The sequence below is a fragment of the Phacochoerus africanus genome, chromosome 7 (genome assembly GCF_016906955.1).
Source record: "Phacochoerus africanus isolate WHEZ1 chromosome 7, ROS_Pafr_v1, whole genome shotgun sequence".
Taxonomy (NCBI): domain Eukaryota; kingdom Metazoa; phylum Chordata; class Mammalia; order Artiodactyla; family Suidae; genus Phacochoerus; species Phacochoerus africanus.
Genome location: NC_062550.1, coordinates 103,009,405 through 103,032,432, shown reverse-complemented (window position 1 = coordinate 103,032,432; position 23,028 = coordinate 103,009,405). Strand labels below are relative to the sequence as shown.

The following is a 23,028-nucleotide window of genomic DNA, read 5'->3' as shown; positions in this document are numbered from 1 at the left end:
CCTCAGTTAATCTTTTTAAATGTCACTTTTACAAACCCTCATACAAGTGTGTTTATAAGTCTTATAAGATAAGACTAAATATATCAGCTGTCTGTGGTTTGTTTTGTTTTTTTTTTTTTCCTCTCCTTCAAGGCACTGGAACGGGTTGCAGTTGGCCAAGGGGTAAGTAAGAGCGTTTGCTCTAATCCAGCTGATGAACGCGATAGTTTTTCTCTAAGTGCTCGTCATGCTTGACCTGCCGATGAGCTTAAAACCTGATGGACTTTAGTAAATATCACCTCTTCTTGTCACCTACTTATATTCAAATTTATACATTTTCTGTACATTTACTTGAAAAAAGATAGGAGCTTTCAGGAAAAGTAAATTGACCATTTAGGAAAACCGCCACATTATACTCTTGTACTACTGTCTCATTTCTTCATATTATATTAAACACTTTAGAAATATTTCTAAACAGTGCTGTTGCTGACTGTCAGGCTTTTATGGATTTAGTTCAAGCAAAGGTAAATGAGGTATAGCATTCAATTTATTTTTTAATTGTAGTCTGAAACACATTTAGGTTTTTGGGGGGGTTAGTTTTTTTTCACTCTTTTTTTTTTTAACTTCATTAGTCATTAGTTGCAACAGACAGATGGGTTTGCACAAAAAAAAAAAAATTTGTGTAGTTTCCTTGTCCGCTATGATTCATGAAACATTTAGGAATTTTAAAGTTTTTTTAAGAGTTCTTTTAAAATTTTTCACAAGAGTTTCTTATTGGACCTAAATTTTAGAAATCTCTCTTTTGCTTCTTTTCAGGGAACATTAATATGTCAATTTGAATTTTTAAAAATAATAGTAGCAACAAGTATCGTTTACTGAATGCTTACTCTGGGCCAGACACAATGCTAAGAACTTTGTGTGGGTTTTTGTAAGTATTCATTGTGCCTATCTAAAAATTGATGAAAAGTGATTTTTTTAAAGGCATTAGAGTATATGTTTAAGTGTGTAGACTTTAGTCTCATGCTGCTTGTTTGCCTCCTGTCTTCGTCAGTTACTGGTTTAGTGACCTGGGACATATGTCATGATTTCTCCATATCTTAATTTCTTATCTGTAAAATGCAAATAGTAAAACAACAGCAGTAATAATGAGAGTAACAGTAATACCTTGCTCATAGAGTTTTTTGAGGATTAAATGAGTGAAAGATGTGAAATGCTTAAAACCACTTCTATCATATAGTAAGTGCTCAAAAATAAAATGTCACCTGTTGTGGCTATTGTAGGTGGTTAATAATTATGATCATGAAAAATAATATCCAGGCTTAACGCATTGCTTGCCAATGTACTGGTCAGAATGCTCTTCATCCGTCAAAGCCATGTCTACACGGACTGTGAGGTCGGCGCTAGCATCCCACGATGCGCACAAGGACACTGTTACGTAGGGAACTCTGAGATTTGAATCTCTGATTCTGGAGCCCAGGCGCTTAACTACCACAGTGCACATCCGCTGGCAGAGGAAGGAGCCTTAATCATAATAATGCCCCAGGGCATTTGTCTTTCAGTTTCCCAAGTGCTTGCTCTTGTTTATAGTCAATCTTAGGAGTTGGGTATTCCCCAAACTTAACATGGGAACATGATACCCGCAGCAGATTAAGGGTATATTCTGGCTCACTTAATTAATTGCAGAGTTCTGATTTAGTGCTCTTTCCACTAGACCTGTAAAATGCATGTCAGGTATGTTTGCTGTAAGGGTGTCCTCTTTCTGCTCCCTCCCATTTTAAAATGCTTTCAAGTGTTAAGTTAACTTATCACTTGTGAAGGAAAGAACGTAAACGCTGAGCCACATCTAGTTTATTCCTGGAGTAGTCGGGCACAGGCTGACTTCCTACCCACTTAGCCCCATCTGTATTTGCCAGGATGGATACTCCTGGTTATTCTAGGAATGCACTTTCAGCGGCACTTCATAACTCTTCCTTTCTCTTAGGAAGCAGCTCTGCAGCTCTTGATTTCCTCGCAGTAACTTGGGAATGATGATTTATTCTATCCTGTTTGTATTCCTCTGTGCATTCCATTTTTGAATGTTCTCTTACTTAAAATACATTTCTTGGTCTTTTGGAGGGGGCCTTTCTACCACCAGTTTTTAATAACTGTATAAATATACATTTATTTCTAAATTATCTATATACCATTTTATGTGTTTTTTTATCAAAGGCATGAGAAGGAGAGCTTTATTTTTAGAAGCCTCTTCTCTTCTTTCCTAAATGAAAGCATATAGTAAAAAAAACATTAATGACACCGTGTCCCTGCCTAAGTGTCAGAGAGAAAAGATAGCATCATGGCTTAGTACTGGGACTTCAGAGCTAGACTTTCTTAGTTCAAATAACAGCTAAAATATTTTTTACGAGTGTCATATAAAATCTCTGTAAAATTCAAGTCTCTATTACGGCTAATCAAATGAAAAGTTAAGGACTTCGTAAGCCATTTATAATACTAATATTTCACTTCATGTAATAATTTATTTCCACAAATGCCTTGAATTTCAAAAAAAAAACAATATAAGACTAAGTGTTAACATATGAAAAGGTATCTCACCATTTTTGTGAGGGAACTGAAAGGATTTGGAGAAAACAGGGAATGGGTGGTAAAGTAGAAAGTTGGGCTTCTGTAGGAAAGGCTTACTCAAGATGAAAAAATGTCACATCGAAAATATATCCAGGGATGGGAAACAGTTCACGACAAGTTTTGGAGAAATCTTCAGGAAAGGAAAATTTAGATATCAGAGATTTTTTTGTCTCAAATCTATGAGTTTTATTTGAAAAGAGATAGATGAAGAGTATGCTTTTTGAAGGTTATAAATTTTAGTGTAGGCACTCAACTATACATATGTGTTTGCTTTCAGTGAATTATTTAGGAGTCGAGTTGGGGACTGTGATATTCCTAACACCATTTCCTACGGGACGCCCCCGCCCCACTCTTGCCACCGTCCGGAGAGGATGTAGTGGTGGTGTTCAGAGACACTGGCAGGATCCTCTGAGGCAGACATTCTCCAGGGACTTAAGGAGACAGTGCCGTGGGGCAAGAAATCGTGCTTGACCCTCACCTCTCAGTTCCGGCTTTTTGTAGTCTCAGCACTTGGGGCTCACAGTGTGGGCACTTGATGTTAGAAGTGGGCGGTGTACTAGATGTTTTGCCTGAGCAGCAGGCATAATTTCATTTTATTTTTTTGTTAAATTCCATCTGAAGCCACACATGTTCTAGTTGAAAACATGTGAAAATAACGATTTGGGGCTCAAAAGAGAATAGAAGGTACAACAGGAGAAATCAGTGGATACACACCTTCCACTGAACTCTGTCTCTGAAACAATACCAGTCATCGAACCGTTCTTGGTTTTTACCGTATTTGATTTCTCGACAGCTTTCCCTATTGTTGACCTCCTCCATACTCGCTCATTCTTCTTCTTCTTCTTCTTTTTTTTTTTTCCCCAGTAGTAACTGTGATGGAAACACCTTTGTTGTTTCTGAGTATTTTGTGTTGGACTTTTCCAAACTATCAATATGAAGAGGTCTGTAGGGCTGTGGACAGAGTTTGGCCACTTCTCAAATAATTTCTCAGTGTAAGGCTCTCTCTTAGATTGCCCCAGTAAAGCAGTCTTCCTTTTATGTAAAGTACTCTTTAAACTTCCACCTCTTTGAAACAATCCTACTTCCTTAGGGCCCTTCTTCCTTTCCTTTCCAAAGCTTTTGCAACTTCATAGACACTTCCTACCCTTTTTTCCCCACGAAATGATGCCTTACCAAAATGTTAGTTTCTGATCTCATGTCCTTTCCAAAACTCTTTTTCTCAAATCTGTAGTAGCCAATGCTGAGATGTTTTAGGCATCAGACGTATTTCTGGTATGTTCTTACTTAGTACCTTCTCTCTCTGGCTGTGAATCCTAATATTATCTCTAATCTACCACCGTTAGGACAGACCCACATTCTCTTCTCTCGGCATGTAGCCTTCCTGTCTGCTGTCTTATACAGAGCTGACTTGATTGGTTGTGAAATTTTATTTCTACATTTTTAACTGATAAGCAGTCCATTTGGGGCATTAGCTAATTTTTCTTTGATTATGCCTTTTCTTTCTCTTTCACTACGACTTCTTTTATAGTTTCTTCTGTTTTCTTGCAGAATTACTTTCTCACTGAGAAGTAGCCTCAGGGTACATTTTAACTTAGAATAGAAAAGTTATAAAGTTATCCCCTGTGTTTAGCAGCAAAGTCAGTTTTCTGATACGCACTTATGATCCTGACTCTCAGGTATTGCTTTGAGTTCTGTTTTTTATTTGTTTCCTTTGCTCATATATATCTACTTTTTTTTTTTCAGCTGCCTACTGAATCACTCTTCTATCGTGCCGTTCTTCAGGATATTATTAAAGATTGTTATGGCATCACCAAATGGTATGGGGATTTTATTTCAATAAGAGTAACTTACCCTGTATTATAAGTTAAGTGATGTTTAGTTTTCAGATGAATTTTTTCAGGATCACTGTTATTGGTAAAAAAAAAGCTTTGAGTTTGAGTTAGTAACACAGAAATTTGCAACAACTATATCTTAGGTTGATCATTATTAAACTGTGGTTCTAATGATTCCCTTTTGTCCTAAAAGATTGTTGTGATAATAAAGCAATGCATATAAAATGTACTTTAGAATTTGAGGAGTATTAAAATCTTACATTCAGAGAATGTAAGATTATAATATGAGCAGGAGTTATATTTAAAATATTTCACAACCACTGCAGCATAACCACTGAACTCAGTACTATCAATTAAAAACAGCCATTGTGGCCACTCATGTCTCTGCTGGTAGAATGTAGTCCTGCATTTGTTTTATTTTGTTTCCTTTTTTCCCAAATAATGGCTGCTTATACAGAGAGGCAAGGAGTAGGAGAATTTTTCGTCATATTAGTTCAACAACCCCTTTACTCAGGCATACATTTGAAATCCCTTCAGCTTTCATTAATGTCTGCTTACTAATTATAATTTTAATCTTCTGATGCCATGTGGTTATAATAGGATTATTCTTCAAATTAAAATAGGCAATTTTCAGGTTCTCAAGAGTGAATCCTGGAGTTCCCGTCATGGCACAGCAGAAACGAATCCGACTAGGAACCATGAGGTTGTGAGTTTGATCCCTGACCTCACACAGTGGGTTAAGAATCTGGCGTTGTCGTGACCTGTGGTGTAGGTTGCAGACATGGCTCTGATCTGATGTTGCTGTGGTTGTGGTATAGGCCGGCAGCTATAGCTCTGATTCGACCCCTAGCCTGGAAACCTCCATATGCCTCAGGTGTGGCCCTAAAAAACCAAAAAAAAAAAAAAAAAGGTGAATCCACACTTACTGACAGAGATAGAAGCAGTGTTCAGGTTAAGTATAATTTCTCTGTAAGAAAAAATAATCCATTTTTTCAGAGAAAGAAATTACGACGTACAAATATCTACACATAGCATTGGTTTCAAGTGTCATTTCTATATAGACAATTCCCAAATCTGTATCCCAGTCTCCATTCTCTTTCCCATATGTTAATCTCTAAAATGTCGAAAAGCACATTTCTCATGGTTTCCTGAAAACTAGCTCCTTTTCCTGAGCTCACCCCAAGACGCTAACCTTGTTGAAAAAGTTGCAAAATATCCACATTCATGTCCACAAATATTGACTGTCTGCCTGCCTTTAGGACCTCAAACCTATCTGTTAATATGTTTGTTCTTCTCTTAATGACCACTTAAAATCATCTCTCTTTTGAACCTTTCTTCTCACTTAAAAATTCAAACCGAGGAGTTCCTGTCCTGGCCCAGCAGAAACTGGCTCAGCAGAAACGAATACAGCTGGTATCCTTGGGGATGTGAGTTCAATCTCTGGCCTTGCTCAGTGGGTTAAGGATCTAGTGTTGCCGTGAGCTGTGGTGTAGGTTGCAGACACAGCTCGGATCCTGAGTTGCTGTGGCTGTGGTGTAGGCTGGCAGCTGCAGCTCCAATTCAACCCCTAGCCTGGGAACTTCCATATGCCACAGGGGCCGCCCTAAAAAGCAAAAAAAAAAAAAAATCAAATCTCTCCAGCCCTCCGTATTCCTGCTTGCCTGTATTACTCGGTGGTTATGTTGTGATTTCTTTTTTCGTGGACTTAAATATTATAGCATTTTTATTCTATTAATTATAACCGTGGTTTAGCATTTAACATTTATGTTAGAATTCAATAATTTATGTAATTTTTAAAATATTGTAATTAGTCCTTATCTGGAAACATCCTAATGGAGTAAAATGCCAAAGAAAACATTTCATGGGATGAAAATCCTTTGAAACATTTTGGGATGGAGCAGAGAGATTGATGTGTATATTTACTTCCTTTAGTATTGCCTTTCACAGTGAGTACTGGAAACAGCATACAAAAGATATATAGTCTTTTCTGTCAGTCTTCTGTTTCTTCTTGGTTTTTTCTATCTATTTTTTTGGCTTTTTAGGGCCACACTCGTGGCATATGGAAGTTCCCAGGCTAGGGATCCAATCAGAGCTGCACCTTCCAACCTACGCCACAGCCTCAGCAACACTGGATCCGAGCCACCTCTGCGACCTACACCACAGCTCATGGCAACGCCAGATCCTTAACCCACTGAGCGAGTCCAGGGATCCAACCTGCATCCTCATGGATGCTAGTCAGATTGATTAGCCACTGAGTCATGACGGGAACTCTTTTTTTTTAAATTACATTTGATTTACAATGTTTTGCCAATTTCTCCTGTACAACAAAGTGACTCAGTCATACACACACACACACACACACACACACACACACACACACACTTTCTTCCTTTATATTATTTTCTATCATGGTCTGTCCCGGGAGATTGGATATAGTTCCTTGTGCTGTACAATAGGACCTTATTGTTTTTCCATTCTACATGTATTAGCTTGCATCTCCTAACTCCAAATTCCCAGGCCCTCCCACTCCTTTTCCACACCCCCTCGGTAACCACAAGTCTGTTCTCTAAGAAAACACATAATTTTTGATGATGTAATTATGAATTAGTTTAATTTTCATTTTGATTTTGCAGTAAATAGGTACCGGAAAGGACAGCTCATGCAAACTGGCTCACAAAATTTAAGCTAATTATTTAGTCCACAGTGTGTGGTCAAATTAAAATGAACAAGTCTGTATCTTTTTAAATTGACGAGCATTCTGAACATTTTTGGAACTTCCTTAAGTGGTTGCCATTTTCAGCAAAATTTTATGTTGTCTTAAAGAAAGATTTAAAAGACCCTTTAAGTCTTTCAATATGTATTAACATATAAAAGGCACAGATAAGTAATTTCACAAATATTTTGTGGTCATGGAGAAACTGAATTTTGATACTTTCTGTCCTTCTTATGCTTATTCTTATTTAGTATATGTCTACTTCACTTTTTCCCCAAATTTCCTACACTCATGTTGCTTCTTTGGAAAATGCTACAAGTAAACCATGTTCTTACAATTGATTTTGCGGAAAGCATGTGGGTGGTGGTGTGTTCACTCGAGTAGAATTTTAAGTAGATCCAGTGCATTCACTTTTATTAAAAGGAAGAATACTGATGCCTTTTTAGCATGCTAACCATGCTTTATTCTGACAGAGGGCCCCCTTTTAATCTGTTCTTTAAGTCCACCGTTATCTTTCAGAAAAAGTCATGTCACTTTTCTAACTTCAAAATGTTTGATAATTCCTCTACTTTGTACTCAGAAACTAAAATATCGTTATTATGGTGCACAAGGCCATCCCTAAGGTGTCAGGAATGCCCTTTCCAACCTAATTCATCTCTCCGTTCTTCCTTCTCGGACCCCGGACAGCGGCCCATGCACACTCCTTGGTGCACTAGATGGCCCATTTCCCATGCAATTAATTTTGCACCTTGTTTGCTTCCTTGGAGCTCCTCTGCCTACCTGAAACACTGGCCTCCTTATGTCTGCCATCCTTTGCCCCCTGCGCTCTGGCAAGTGAAATTGTAGGTTTCCTTTAAAACCCAGCTTCGAGGACATCTCTGGTATCTTTTTCTTCTCCTCACTCTCTTCTCCCGGAGTGCTTAATCTGTGATTCGCTGCTCTTTTTGGATCTAAATATACAGTTAATTCTTTGTGTCTGCTCCTCTGCCACCTAGTGAGCCCCGACGGCCAGTTTTTAGCGTTATTAAATGAAGTCACATATCATTAGTGGTTAAGAGCACAGATTCTGAAAATAGACGGACTTTCCCCTCCAACTACCATCCTCTATCTGTTCTTTCCTTTATTGGAAAAACTTGTTGAAAGCGCTGCCAGTTGCTTTCCCATTGTCACTTGAATTCCAATCAGGCTTTACTTCCGTCACTGTCACACTGCCTTTTCAGGGGCAGTCATGTCTCCATGTGGCTAAATTCCCTGGTCAGTTCTCAGTCCTCATCTTACTTAGCCTGCCATCAGTATTTCCACACAATTTCCCATTTTTTTACTGAAACCACTTTTTTCTCCCATATGTAGGGCAACTCCCTCTTAAGATACCCTTTTCATTCTTTTTTTTTTTTCAGATTATTTTGCTGATTCCTCTTCCTGTTTCAGACCTCTCATTGTTGACGTGCTTTTTTCTATCTATTCCTACCACGTAGGTGATGTCTTCATGTCTCATGGCTTTCAGTGCCGTCTCCATGCTGACGAATCTCACGTCTGTAGTCCTGCTAATGACAGCCTTATTCTTCCAGTTGCTCAGGCCAGGAATCCGGGAGGCAACCTTGATGCCTCTCTTTCTCACACTGCCTGGATCCCATCCTTCAGCAGTTTTGTGGTCTCTCTCATTAAAGATATCTGAAGTGCTGCCCCTTCTTAGCATCCCTAGGGCCACCACCCTGGTCCACCATTGTGGCTGGATGACCGTCGTCGATGATGATCCAGGCCATCATCTCTCATCTGGATTAGAGCAGGTGGTAACCTCCCTGCTGCTTCTGCTTTTGCCCCCTAGAGTCTCTTCTCTGCACGATAACCAGAGCGATCCTATTAATATTTTTATGTGAGATTTTGCTTCCAGTCTTGCCATGGTTTCTTATTCACTTAAAGGTAAAGCTGATATTTTCACTGTGACCTACAAAGCCTTTTATGCTGTAGCTACTCATTATCTCTCTGATCTTATTTCTGCTATTTTCTCAATTATTTGTGTCTGCTCATCTTTCCTTGCTATTTCTTAGAAATGCCAGGAACCCTTCTTTCTGCCTCAGGGCCTTTGTACATAGTGTCTCCTCTGCCTGGAGTGCACCTCCCCGGATGTCCCCGTGGCCGTGGCTCATTCTCTTTGGCTCTTTACGCAGAATCATCATCTCTGGGCTGGCCTCCCCCACTCTCCTCTGACATTCTTGTCTGCTTGCTCTTCTCTCTCGTCAGCTTGCTATCAGCTCTTGTTGCTGTGCTTAATACTCTACCTGTTTTACTTACCTGTTTGTAGCCATTCTCTAGTTCTAATCGGGTTTGTTTGGTTAGTTTCATTCACTACAAGCCACAAACCAAGTAAGCCGGCTCCAGAGTATTTTAGAAATGCCTTTGAAGAAAGATAAATCAGTCTGATTATTCTACAGAAGTGCTGTCCAGATTGTTGTGCTGAAGAGCAAAGACTCTCTAACACAACTTTGAGAAAAAAGAATTTCTTAATCAAGAAAATGCTTCATGCACTGTCCCCCTCTGTAAGATTCCCAGTGCACATTCCTATTTTATTTTTTATTTTTATTTTTAAATTTTTTTTGTCTTTTGTCTTTTTTGTTGTTGTTGTTGCTGCTATTTCTTGGGCCGCTCCCGCAGCATATGGAGGTTCCCAGGCTAGGGGTTGAATGGGAGCTGTAGCCACCGGCCTACGCCAGAGCCACAGCAACGCGGGATCCGAGCCGCGTCTGCAACCTACACCACAGCTCAGGGCAACGCCGGATCGTTAACCCACTGAGCAAGGGCAGGGACCGAACCCGCAACCTCATGGTTCCTAGTCGGATTCGTTAACCACTGCGCCACGACGGGAACTCCCACATTCCTATTTTAAAGAGCACCAGTAGTTTGGTGAGAGTTGGCGGAGTGTAATGGTTAAGTGCATAAGCACAGCATCTCTGCTGTCTGGTTTTAAGTCCAGTCCTCACTGGACAGTAACAGTGATCTTGGGCACATTCCTTAACCTATTTTTTGCTTCAGTTTTCCCATCTGTAAATTGAGGTAGATACTAGTACCTACCTCAAAGGGATGTTGGGAAGAGTAAGTTAACATATATATAAAGTGCCTGAAAGAATGCCTGGAACATAGTAAGTGATTGCTATTACTGTTAAAAGAAGTCTGGAGTTCCCGTCGTGGCTCAGAGGTTAAGGAATACGACTAGGAACCATGAGGTTGCAGGTTCGATCCCTGGCCTTGCTCAGTGGGTTAAGGATCCGGCGTTGTCATGAGCTGTGGTAGGTTCCAGATGCAGCTCAGATCCTGTGTTGCTGTGGCTCTGGCGTAGGCTGGTGGTTACGGCTCTGATTAGACCCCTAGCCTGGGAACTCCATATGCCGTGGGAGCAGCCCTAGAAAAAGGCAAAAAGATTAAAAAAAAAATCTGTTCAACTTTGTTGAAATCAGTGTTTATTTGTTAATACAACCTTTTTTCTCTCAAAACTGTATATACACATAATTGATATTTGTAGCACCAAGTGTTTTATGGAGGCACACTCTTAAAAACACAGAAAAATCATGGAAATAATTATTCTAACTCGTCCTGTGATCTCATTGTGATTAATATGATTATTTGTCTTACTCCAAAAAAAAATGACAATAGCAAAATAAGATTCTTGTGATTATTTTGTTTAATATCACATATATTGTTGACAGTCAAGTATAAAATACTATGAAGTATTTTCTGGACTAGTAATATTTTCTGTTATATATAGTAAGTCTAGTCATGCTTTAAATCCAAAATGAGAACGTGGTGCAATATCCTTTTCCTTCTGGTGACTGGCCTTTGCTCTCTTTTCACTCTTATATCATGGCCACTTGATGACAGAATTTCCTATAGCAGTAAAGCTCTAAATGTTAAAAAAAGAGATGATTCTGCATCATGTTATTATTACAGGAATACTTGTATGTGTAAACAATATACATTTCAAGTTTTTATTTTAAATTATTAAACACGAAGAGTAAAACTTTATTGAAATGCATCTCCCGTTGAGACAATGGGGGTGGCCTTTATAATGCCTCTAGTAAGGGAATTATTTGTCTCTGTCTTTGATGCTTCGGAGGATCTTTCATTTCATGGCAGTGCAACATAGTAATATGGGCAAGAGGTGTGCCTTTGCTTTGCCAAGCTAAAGCCAGAGGAGGGCTGTTGGTGAAAGGGAATGTAGGAGAACAGACCGTAGATGTTTTCCCAAATAGGTGAATTTAAGAGAAGTAGGTGTAAGAAAGTATAGGTGGTAACTGATTGCTTAAAAATCATCCCCAACTGTATACCCCTTTGAAAGTCTTTGTCAATTCCTCATCTACCACCACGTGAAGACCACTGTTTTAAGTTACTCCAGTTAACTTATCACATTCCATGGCAAGTGGTCAAGCAGTGAATGAAACCTCTTGTATGAGCAGCAAGTAAAACCAGAACTTTTAACAACTCAAAGTACTTATTTAACAAGTAAATACTGGAGTTCCCGTTGTGGCTCAGTGGGTTAAGAACCCAGCACGTGAGGATGTGGGTTTGATCCCTGCCCTTGCTCAGTGGGTTAAGGATCTGGCTTTATCACAAGCTGCGGTGTAGGCTGCACATGTGGCTTGGATCTGGCATTGCTGTGGCTGTGGTGTAGGCCGGCAGCTGCAGCTCCAGTTTGACCCCTAGCCTGGAAACTTCCATATGCCATGTGTGCAGCGCTAATAAGAAAAAAAATAAAAAGTAAGTACCAACACAGTTATGTTACCAAAATTATAATTGTAATTTTATAAAGTAGAATAAATATCCGTGGACCTAACATTTCTGTGGACTCTGCAGTTGACCGTCATCGTCCATGCGTGTTACCTCATTTACGTCTCTCTGTTGCGCCACAGAGTGTGTGTCGCCTCCATTGCACTTCAGTTTTCTCTTGGAGCCCTGAGAGGTGATTTGTTTATGGAAGCTGGAATTTAGATCTTCTGACTCCTAGTCCAATTGTTCTTTTCCTAGTACAATACCATTTCAGAGAGTATTCTTGAGTATTCTTGAGATCTGTATGAGAAAGAGTTCTAGAGTTCCGATCATGGACCAGTGGGTTAAGAACCCAGCTAGCATCCATGAGGATGCAGGTTCGATCCCGGGACTTGCTCGGTGGGTTAAGGATCCGGCGTTGCCGTGAGCTGCAGCTCTGAATCAATCCCTAGCCCAGGAACTTCCATATGCCTCAGGTACAGCCCTTAAAAAAAAAAAAAGAAGGAAAGAATTCTTATTGCCAAGGAGGCAAAACTAGATTGTAGCCAGACTCTTGCTCTTTTCCTGCTGTCAGTCATGTTCACTGAACAGTCTGCCTCATGTTAAGCAGTGCTGTCTGTGATCTGAGGCACTCTTCTAGGCCTTGCAGATTAGTTTGTCAAATAATCCATGGATCCTGCCGTCAAGGACCTCGGTCGCAGTGGAGTGGCAGAGACATATTAAACAGGTAACTACTGGACATTTCCTGGAGGAGCCGAAGGATAATACCACTGCTCTTTCTCAGGAGGGTGGTCAGCGGTGTTGGGAACTAGTCCAGGAGCCTTGTCACAGCCCAGCTACCCAGAGTTTGACATGGCTTCTCATGCTTTCTGGGCCACGTAAAGAAGGGACTCACGGCCTAATGAGTAAGGAAATTTGCATAGAAAATGCGTCACATACAGTGGAACATAACAAGTCATGTACAGTTCAGTTTACCCTTGAAAATCCTATATAAAGTACTGTATTATGGATTTTGATATATAACCCAGGACAGTAATTAAATGTATAAAATGTGTAAGTGCATATTGTTTGCCTCTATAGTATGAAGTACAAATATAAGCTATTCTACGTATTTTAATGACATACCAAGATATATTATTGAATTCACATAAATTAAATGCTTACAGAATTCATCATTTGGTCCTGTGACACCCATCATGTAGGAGATAGTCTTCATATGTAGGATGAGAGGAAGGTTTTGCTTGGGGTGGGGCTGGGGGAGTCTCGGTTTGCTAGCTTCCTTTATTCAGACAGAGAAATTTGAGCATTTTCCTGTGATAAAATTAAAGACTCAGTGAGGAAAGAGAAGGTGAAGATACATAAGAGGAGGTGGGAAGAGACGGCATCCAGATCCCTGATCTCAGGTGTTTCCTTACAGAAAACAGTTATATTAACTATATTAATTACAGTAACTAATTAACAGAAGGAGTTCTATCTTCACACACTTCAACAAAGATTAAGACTTAAGTGATTCTATGATGTTATAATATATAATTATAAAAGGCGGACTCCAAATCTCTAGTGTTAAATAATGAGAAAAAGGCAATTGACACTTACTAAAAATTAAAATTAAAAATGAGATTGCCCTGTATTCCACATGGTGGCCATCCACTTCTGCCCTGTTACTTTCTGTATGGTAAGTTTTGAGATTTTTCTTGTGCCTCCCTCTTTTTTCTCTTGTTTCTTAGTTGCTAGAATTGCAGTACTTATCCTTAAAACAATAGACCCCTCTAAAGGCTGATCAACAAAATACTGTCTTTTTCTTGCAGCTGCAAAAGAGCAGATTGCATTCTGCATCATAAACTCTCTTTGCAGATGTTATTTTTAAGAAGGTTGATGTGTAAGACCCCCAGACTTGAGAGATGAGTGCTGTGTCCTGCAAAAGTAACCTTTACCTCCAAAAGTCCTAAAAGCCTGAATACTGAATCTTCTGTTGCTTTGGCTGTAACATTTAAATTCACATTCTGTTTTCTGTAAAATATACTTTTTTTCTTAGATGTAAATGGAATTAATGGTTCTTCCCTTCCCTCCCATCCCTATGAAAGTATAAAACTAGTTGTGGAGTTCCCGTCATGGCTCAGTGGTTAACGAATCCGACTAGGAACCATGAGGTTGCGGGTTTGATCCCTGGCCTTGCTCAGTGGGTTAAGGAGCCAGCATTGCTGTGAGCTGTGGTGTAGGTCGCAGATGCGGCTCGGATCTTGTGTTGCTGTGGCTCTGGCGTCAGCCGGCGGCTACATCTCTGATTAGATCCCTAACCTGGGAACCTCCATATGCCGAGCAGCCCTAGAAAAGGCAGAAAGACAAAACAAAACAAAACAAAAAAACAAAAAAACTAGTTTTATTCAGACTTTTTTAACAATAGCACTCACTTCAAATACAGTCTTACATAGAACCAAATAAATTTACTAAATTTTAGGAAAGGCCTTATTCCTTACATTTCTTACACAATTATCCTTTCATATCGTATGGACTATTGTAAACTTTCAAATACCTCTTTGGAATCCCTAAAGGGGGCAGGGGAATTGCTGTAACCTATTTCTAAATTTTACTTGTTAGCACCATTTTAGTATGTTAATATATACTCCTTTATTTTATCAATATTGCTGTGCACAGTACGGTTGGAAAATGGAACATTTTGAAACTTAATTGCTCCTTTAGAAATGCTTCCCTAGTCATTCGCAGTAGCTAAAGCCCTCCCTTCTCTATGCTGCGCTCTGCTCACCGTTTTGTGCTTGTGACATTGGACTATAAGCTTTGTTCACCTATCGTCTTTTATAAACTATGAAATATTTTTTATAAACTGGGGGTGATTCTATCCCTAGAACCCAACACAATAATAGGAGAATAACCCCTCTTCACTGTTTGTCAGACATTGAGCCAGGCACAGTACATGGACTCTTTTTTTAGATTTAATTTTTATTTTAGAGTATAGTTGATTTACAGTGCTGCCTTAGTCTCAGGTGTACAGCAGAACGATTCAGATATGTGTGTATATATCTAAACTCTTCAGATTCTTTTCCCATGTAGGTTATTACAGAATACTCAGTAGAATTCCCTGTACTGTGTATTAGGTCCTTGCTGATTTAACTGTTTTATATATAGCAGTGTGTATATGTCAGTCCCACCTTTCCCCTTTGGTAGCCGTAAGTCTGTTTTCAACGTCTGTTTCTGTTTTGTTAGTAAGTTAATTTATACTCCACATATGAGTGAATTCCACATATGGGAATATCATAACGATGTTTGTCTTTCCCTGTCTGATTTACTTCACTTAGTGTGATTATCTCTAGGTCCATCAGTGTTGCTGCAAATGGTATTGTTTCATTCTTTTTTATGGCTGAGCAGTAGCCCATTGTATATATGTACCACATCTTCCTTATCCATTCCTCTTGTCACTGGACACTTAGGTTGCTTCCAAGTCTTGGCTGTTTTAAATAGTGCTGCAGTGAACATTGAGGTGCATGTATCTTTTCAAAGTACAGTTTTGTCTGGATATAGCCCAGGAGTGGGATTGCTGGATCATATGGTAGCTCTGCATTTCGTTTCTTAAGGCAGCTCAGTACTGTTCTCCATAGTTGTACCAACGCACATCATGCCAGCATTGTAGGAGGGTTCCTCTTCTCCACACCCTCGCCCGCATTTACTGTGGGTAGACTTTCTGGTCGTGGCCGTCCTGACCAGTGTGAGGTGATACATCATTGTAGTTTGATTTGCATTTGTTTAATAATTCGTGATGTTGAGTAAGTTTTCATATGCTTTTTGGCCAATCGTATGTCTTCTTTGGAGGAATGTCTGTTTAGATATTCTACCCATGTTTTGATTGGATTGTTTGGTTTTTTTTTTATCTTGAGCTGCATGAGCTGTTTGTGTATTTTGAAGGTTAATCTCTTGTTAGTTGCTTTGTTTGCAAATATTTTCTTCCATTCTGCAGGTGTCTTTTTGTTTGGTTTACGGTTTCCTTTGCTGTGGAAAAGCTTGTAAGTTTGATTAGGTCCCATTTGTTTATGTTTATTTTTATTTTCATCACTCTGGGAGGTGGATCCAAGGAAGTATTGCTGCAGTATATGTCCAAGGGTGCTCTGCCTGTGTTTTCCTCTACGAGTTTTATAGTATCCGGTCTTACATTTAGGTTTCTTATCCATTTTGAGTTTATTTTGGGGGATGGTATTAAAGGATGTTCTAATTTCATTCTTTTACACATAGTCTCTCTTATTTTATGTTCAGCCTTTTACCATTGAACAACGAGAGGCAAAGGGAGGTTTTAAGTGATAAATAAGTGGTAGAGTAAGGATTCAAACTCATTTCCATCTTGAGTTCAGAATCTGTGCTAGCCACTGTACTAACATGCATATACACCATTTCAAGAAATGTTTGCAGAATGAATGGATGAATTATCTAATTAGCATGAGTGCCAAATACTTCTGACCAGCCCTAACTGCTGGTAAGTTTAAGTAGTATGTCTAGCAGTAAATTATTTGGAAAGAAAAAAAATCCCCTACCATGTGATACCATTTTGAGTGTAGTTTTTTAATTTTTATAATTATTTTGTATCACGTAGTTGCACCAAAGCACTAAAACTCCCTTCTTTTTGGATGCAGTAGGAGGGCCTGCATAGATTTTCTGTGAGAATATGAACACACACACTCTTAATAGGATGTCGTGGAATCTGCCTGCTTCTGTCTGCCTATAAAAGCAGATAGACATTCTTCACCTGCAGTTTAACGGAACTGAGTATGATTCCTATTCAAGTACTATGCTGGAGCTAATCTTTAATGTCAGTTAATACCCCGTACTCTGAAGGGAGACTTCTTAGATTCAAACTTTGAGCAGTTTATTTAACCTCTCTGTTCTTAAGTTTCACCATCCTTAAAACAGGGATGATAATGGGACCTGCTACACCAAGTTGTTGTAAGGATTAAATGAGTAAGTGAATACAGCAAAGGATTTCAGAGTCTCTGGCACGTCGTAAACATGACATATTAACTGTTACTATGTTTTGTTTCCTTATATATTTGTTCAGTAGTTCTCTGTCTCTCTCTCTCTCTCCTGTCTCTCTCTATATATACATATATTTGTTTTTCTTTTGGGGCCACACCTATAGCATATGGAAGTTCTCAGGCTAGGGGTCAAATCAGAGCTGCAGCTGCCAGCCTACACCACAGCCACAGCAACTCAGGATCTGAGCTGCATCTATGACCTACACCACAGCTCACAGCAATGTCGAATCCTTAACCCACTGAGCGAGGCCAGGGATCGAACCCGAAGCCTCATGGATCTTAGTCAGGATCATTAACTTCTGAGCCACGAAAGGAACTCCTTTTGTGTAGATTTGTAAATAAGTTGAAAAATTGAAATTAAAAAGGTAAAGATGTAAATATAAATAAAAAGTCTGATGCTCTCTTTCCCTTCAGGTATGTTCACTCCTCTTTGGAGTCCACTGACTTGAAATAGAGACGGACACTCAGATAAACGAGAAAAGAGTAAACACATGAAGGAGAAGTTCTCATGTCAAGAGCCTAATAACTTCATCTAGAAATCCAGAGACGACTTTCTTAAAGGAATAACATTTAGGATAGGATCTGAAAGAATGAATTTGGGATTCCTTAGGCAGAAAAATCAAGAGCGACGTGTAGCACACCTAGTGTTTGGGGGCAAAAGCATGATGTGTTCAAGAAAGTGGACAGACTAACCCTGTGACTGGAGAGCAGGGTCCCAAGAGAGGTTGTCAGAAAGGACCAAGTACAAGATTTATTTTCTAGCATCTTGTATGTTTAGATCTTAATTCTAAGAGTCACGGGAAGCACTGGAGGAATTTAAAGAGAAATAACGTGGTTAAGTACTCCTGTTTCTAGTTCCATTTGGATCATATTTTTATCCCTTACCTGCGACTGCTAAGAGCAGGTCAGAAATAGTACGCATCAACAAAGGATTTAAAGGGAAAAGGCTTATGCAGCAAATTATTGCTTAATACACTAAAAGTAATCTTATAACCTATGGTCATGTTGTGAGATTTCCTAGCAGTGTAAGGGTATTATATTCTGAAAAGGAAAAGTAAGAGGAGGGTAAATTAATATTTAACACGTTTCTCTCATTTTCAAGCAATCCGAAATAGAAAACCCAGGAAACAGATGGATATGACGTACATTTGCATTATATCATCTCTTCAGTTTGCCATGGTTAGCACTTACCTGTGAGCATCTTACTCTGGTTCTCTTAACTTTGTAATTGGAGGAGAATCCAGACTAATTCTAGTTAGTTATGACTTTAAAAAAAAAAAATTGTGATAGTAACCAAAACTGCTCACATTATGGCACAGTTCTGAGCACCTTACATGCATAACCTAGTTACATCCTCACAGTGCCTGTGTGACATAGGTGCTATTAATATCCCACTTTCATAAACAAGGAGCTAGCAGGTGATAGAATCATCTAGAATCTACACTCTTTCCTACTGTGCTGTTTTCTCTCAAGTTAATCCGTTAAGCAGTGATGGATAGTATAAAATAAGAACCAAAATCACTATCTCATGGGTAAGAATTGCTTGTCCCTTTGGATTTAAAAAAAAAAAAATCATGAGTTCCCCATCGTGGCTCAGTGGAAATGAATCTGGCTAGTAACCATAAGGACACAGGTTCAATCCCTGGCCCCGCTCAGTGAGTTAGGATCTGGTGTTGCTGTGAGCCATGGTGTAGGTCACAGGTGCAGCTCGGATCTGGCATTGCCCTGGCTGTGGTGTAGACCAGCGGTGACAGCTCCAGTTTGACCACTAGCTTGGGAAGCTCCATATGCCGTGGGTGCAGCCCTAAAAAGACAAAAAAAAAAAAAAAACAAGAAAAGAAAAGAAACATTTTTTTGAAAAATCAAAGTTCGAAAACATTTTTAAGATGAGGAGCAGGAAGTTAATATTAAGTAACATCTTTTTCTCACTACGCAGTTTATCAATTCTATATACTGTGATAATAAGATGTGCGTATCTGTTATGATATCTGTTCTATCTAAGTATGTGTAGGATCTGAGAATTACTCAAAAACTTATAAATGGTACCATTTCTCCTTCCTGGAACCTATACCTGTTCAAACACCTATTATTTCAAAGCAGTTTTTTGATCAGGGGGTGGCAAGTAAAAACGCTCCTCTGAGAAAATAGAATGACAATGTAGGCGGGAATGAAGGGACAAACGTCAGCTTTCAATAGGAAGTAACTGTGATGATGAGATCATGAAGTAATAATAATGTCATTGAAGTGGCCGTTTAGAAATGGGGCTGAATTATATATTTGAGGTATATTTCAATGGAAGAATCGATAGAGCTTCATGTCTAATTAAACATAGAGATTAATACTTATACTGCCAAAAATAAATGAGCTTTTCTTCTTTGGTTTTGGTACTTCGAGGTGGTCAATGTTTTATTCTCTTGATTTTTACATATATACCTAAATTACACCCAAAATCGCGAGAGGTGGTAGATCAGCATTGCATTATTTAAATTTGAAGCCATCTCATGTTTTGTTTAAACTGTAATGAAAATTTGCAGGGCATAAATGAGATTGACTCAGACCCAACGCAGCAACATATGGTGCTTTTTTTTTTTTTTGCTCACTGTCTGGCATTAAGGGAGTTCTTTTTGTATAGCTGTTGAATATTGGCACTATTAGCAGGAGTTGCCATGAAATGTGCACTGTTATATTGAGCCAGTAAAATTAAAACATGTTTTGTAGCACAGTGGACACTTTTGAAAGACCTATGGCTCCCTTTAAAAATGAGGCTCTTTTAATACTGTAAGTTTACAACTTCTTTCTCTCAGTATTGTCTCCCACTGTTGTATGTTGAAGGAATTCTCTAAAGCAGATCCTGAGTGTTTTTATAATATGTAAATTTTAAATGTTCACAAAAATATTACCACATTTTATATCAAATGAGGAGCTTGTGCTGTATTCACAGAAGGTATTTGAAAATATCTCATGATAGAGTTTAAAATCATCTAATTTAAATTGGAAAAACTAAAAAGTGATTCAATTTTGTTTCGCAGTGATCGGCACGTTGGTAAACTTTATTCCAAATCCTCTTCTTTTCTGGATTATGTCAGAAAGTCTCTAAAGAAGCTTGGATTAGATGAGTCCAAGGTAGGTATGTGATTATGCATTGTTTAAAAGAAACAGAACTTCTGTGGGGTTATGAACTGAAATAATACAAGATTATTGCCGTCTGCTTTTCTCTTATTTGTGAAAAACACCCAAGTTGGATTGGAACCAAACATACCCTTCCCGTCACTGTGGGTCGTTTGGCTGCCGCACATCTCCAGAGTCATTCCCTTTTAGGGGTACTCAGGTAAAAATGTGCCAATACTCCAATCACAATTGACTTAAAAAGAAAGATGGCGAAACAAATGGGGATTGTAAGGGAAGCAGGAGACAGTGGTTTTAATTTTAAACTATGTTTATTTGAACATTGTGTAGTTATTTATAACTAAGTAAAATTAAAAAATCTTAAATTCAAAAAGCCTTTCCATTGGAGAATCCTGAAAAGTGGTAACGTCATGGGAGGTGCAAGGTAATAAGTTGATGGACTGGTGGTAGTAAATATTTAACATTGAGGAAAAAAATAACTCTCAACATGATTCGAATGAGTTAACTGACATATTAAGTTGAACCTAGACCACTTTGGTATTTTGAATCAATTATAAATTGAAATAAAGAAAAAAATAGGTGGTTAAGAATTAAATGTATTTCTTGAAAGAGAAGAATTACAGATATGGTTAAGTTATATCAAAGCTAAAGGGTATTTATTGTAACAATTATCAACTTACTCCTCAGTTGCTTTATTACTTAAAACAACTAGACTGGTACTAATCAGTTTCCTCCCCTATGAAATGGCTCTTAGCAAGCATTTCTAATTCATAGGATTTAAGAAAGATTAAATGTGATAATATACATAAAACAATGAATACAATGCTAGTACACAGTGTTAACTAATATTAGCTCTTTTCTTGGGGGGGGGGGTTATGATTGCACCCATAGCATATGGAAATTCCTGGGCAAGGGATTGAATCCAAGCCATAGCTGCAACCTATGCCACAACTGTGGCAACAGCAGATCTTTTAACCCACTGCACCAGGCCAGGGAGCAAACCCATGCCTCCAGATTCCTAGCCCACTGCACCATGGAGGGAACTCCCAAAATAATATTAGTTTTTATTATTTTAATCTTAGTATATGTACTACTTATAATAATGCAATTGATACGACTCCTATAAATATTTTTATTTAGTCACCAAAATAAAAATCATAATCTTGCATATATAAGAATAGACACTGTGACTTGTTTTGTTTTGTCTTTTTTGCCTTTTCTAGGTCCGCTCCGGCGGCACATGGAGGTTCCCAGGCTGGAGGTCTAATCGGAGCTGTAGTCACTAGCCTACGTCAGAGGCACAGCAACACAGGATCCGAGCTGTGTCTGCAACATACACCACAGCTCACGGCAACACCAGATCCTTAACCCACTGAACAAGGCCAGGGATCGAACCCACAACCTCATGGTTCCTAGTCGGATTCGTTAACCACTGCGCCACGACGGGAACTGCTAGACACTGTTTAAAAAAAAAAAAAAAAGATAGATATTTATCCTAATTTTTATTTTTGTTTTTTTTAAAAAATATTTTAGTCAGACTGGTCTTCCTTCCAGTTAGTTTTAATTTGTGCATATATTTATTTCATGTTCCAATTCCACGTCTCATATTTAATATCAAGAACACAAGCCTAAGCATAATTTTTTACAAATATGGAGCTAAGTTTTTACTTAAACTAAAAGTATATTATCTTTTGCCAAAAGCCAAACAGTAAAAATCCAGAAAGAGTATTACTTATTTTTTCCTGATGGCCTTCTCTTCCCAGGTTTGTCTTTAATAATAACTATAGCAAATGTTTCTAAATACACTTGTTATATTACTTATAGGATATTAATAAAGCTAACATTTGCTGAGCACTTACTATGGGATAGTTATGCTAAGAACATCATAGCATTATCTCATTTACTCCTTGCTAAACACGTGTGACAAATGCTAATATTATTCGCAATGTAATGGTCTAGGAAGAGTGGCTAGAAAACGACAAGTCATTTTCCCAGAGTCAAAGAGCAAGCAAGTGGCAGAGCTAGAACTTTTTTTTAAATTTACTTTTTTATTTATTTTGGCCATGGTGTGCAGTGGCTTGATGAACCCAGGCCAAAGTGGTGAAAGTACAGAATCCTAACCACTAGACCACAAGGGAGCTTCCACAGAGCTGAATCTTGAAGCGACGAAGGATCAGGAATTGTCACTTCTGTGACTTGAGCCACTGCTGTGGCACAGGTTCAATCACTGGCCCCGGAGCTTCCACATGGTCAAAAAAAAAAAAAAAAAAACCCTCCACTGTCAGCCTCCACTGTACTGAGAAGTGAAATTAAACACAAAAGGAAGAAACTAAAAGAGAGAGGTATCACCATGTAAAATCAGTCCTGAATGATTATCCTTTATTAGTAAAGGCAATAATAGTGCCCTGCTGATTTTTCTTTTAAGACCATTTAAACTCATTAAAACAAACATAGCAGTTAAAATGGATGAGGAAAAGAAAAGGAGCAAGAAGCCCAAGCTGGAAGGTATAGAACATAGTAGGACGTTTGGAAGGTGGTTCTGGTGAGAGGAAGCGGATAGGTATGTGTTTTGAGGGGGTTTTTTGGTTTGTTTAATGCTGAGTGAGAGGAACTGAGAGAGTTGTGTCTGTCAGGCCAGAGTGTTTGGAACAGGATAAGCTATTAAAACCGAATTTGCATTTCTGATCTAATACAAAATCTTACTGTTATTCTCCCACATCATGAAGTATCCATGCTGAAGTGAAGATTTTGACCGCAAGCACCGTAGCAAGATATTTATGGTTAGATTTATTTAAAAAATGAAATTAATTTTCACATGAGATCCTAATTACTTAAATTTAAAATATTATATGTACCAAAAGGTTTAAAAAGATTTATAATTATTTATTAAGAAACTTTTATATATAATTGAAAGTTCCGTGAATGCAACAGTGTGTTTCTGATTTCTCAAAGCACATCTCTTCCT

At 38.5% G+C, this 23,028-nt stretch overlaps 1 protein-coding gene across 7 annotated transcripts in view; it reads left to right on the top strand.

The window, feature by feature from the left end:
* METTL25 (methyltransferase like 25) overlaps positions 1-23,028 on the top strand; it is a 130,591-nt gene that overhangs the window by 66,911 nt on the left and 40,652 nt on the right. For 5 of the 7 annotated variants that reach the window (XR_007135975.1, XM_047788348.1, XM_047788351.1 and 2 more), the window contains exons 7-9: positions 133-162; positions 4,342-4,415; positions 19,967-20,060. Coding sequence is in view for 5 of the 7 variants with exons in the window: in XM_047788348.1 (XP_047644304.1) it covers positions 133-162; positions 4,342-4,415; positions 19,967-20,060 (198 nt within the window). In the remaining 2 variants the exon portion in view is untranslated. Of the gene's footprint in view, positions 1-132; positions 163-795; positions 908-4,341; positions 4,416-19,966; positions 20,061-23,028 lie in introns of those variants that run through there. The other 2 variants (XR_007135976.1, XM_047788352.1) reach the window with 2 other exon arrangements.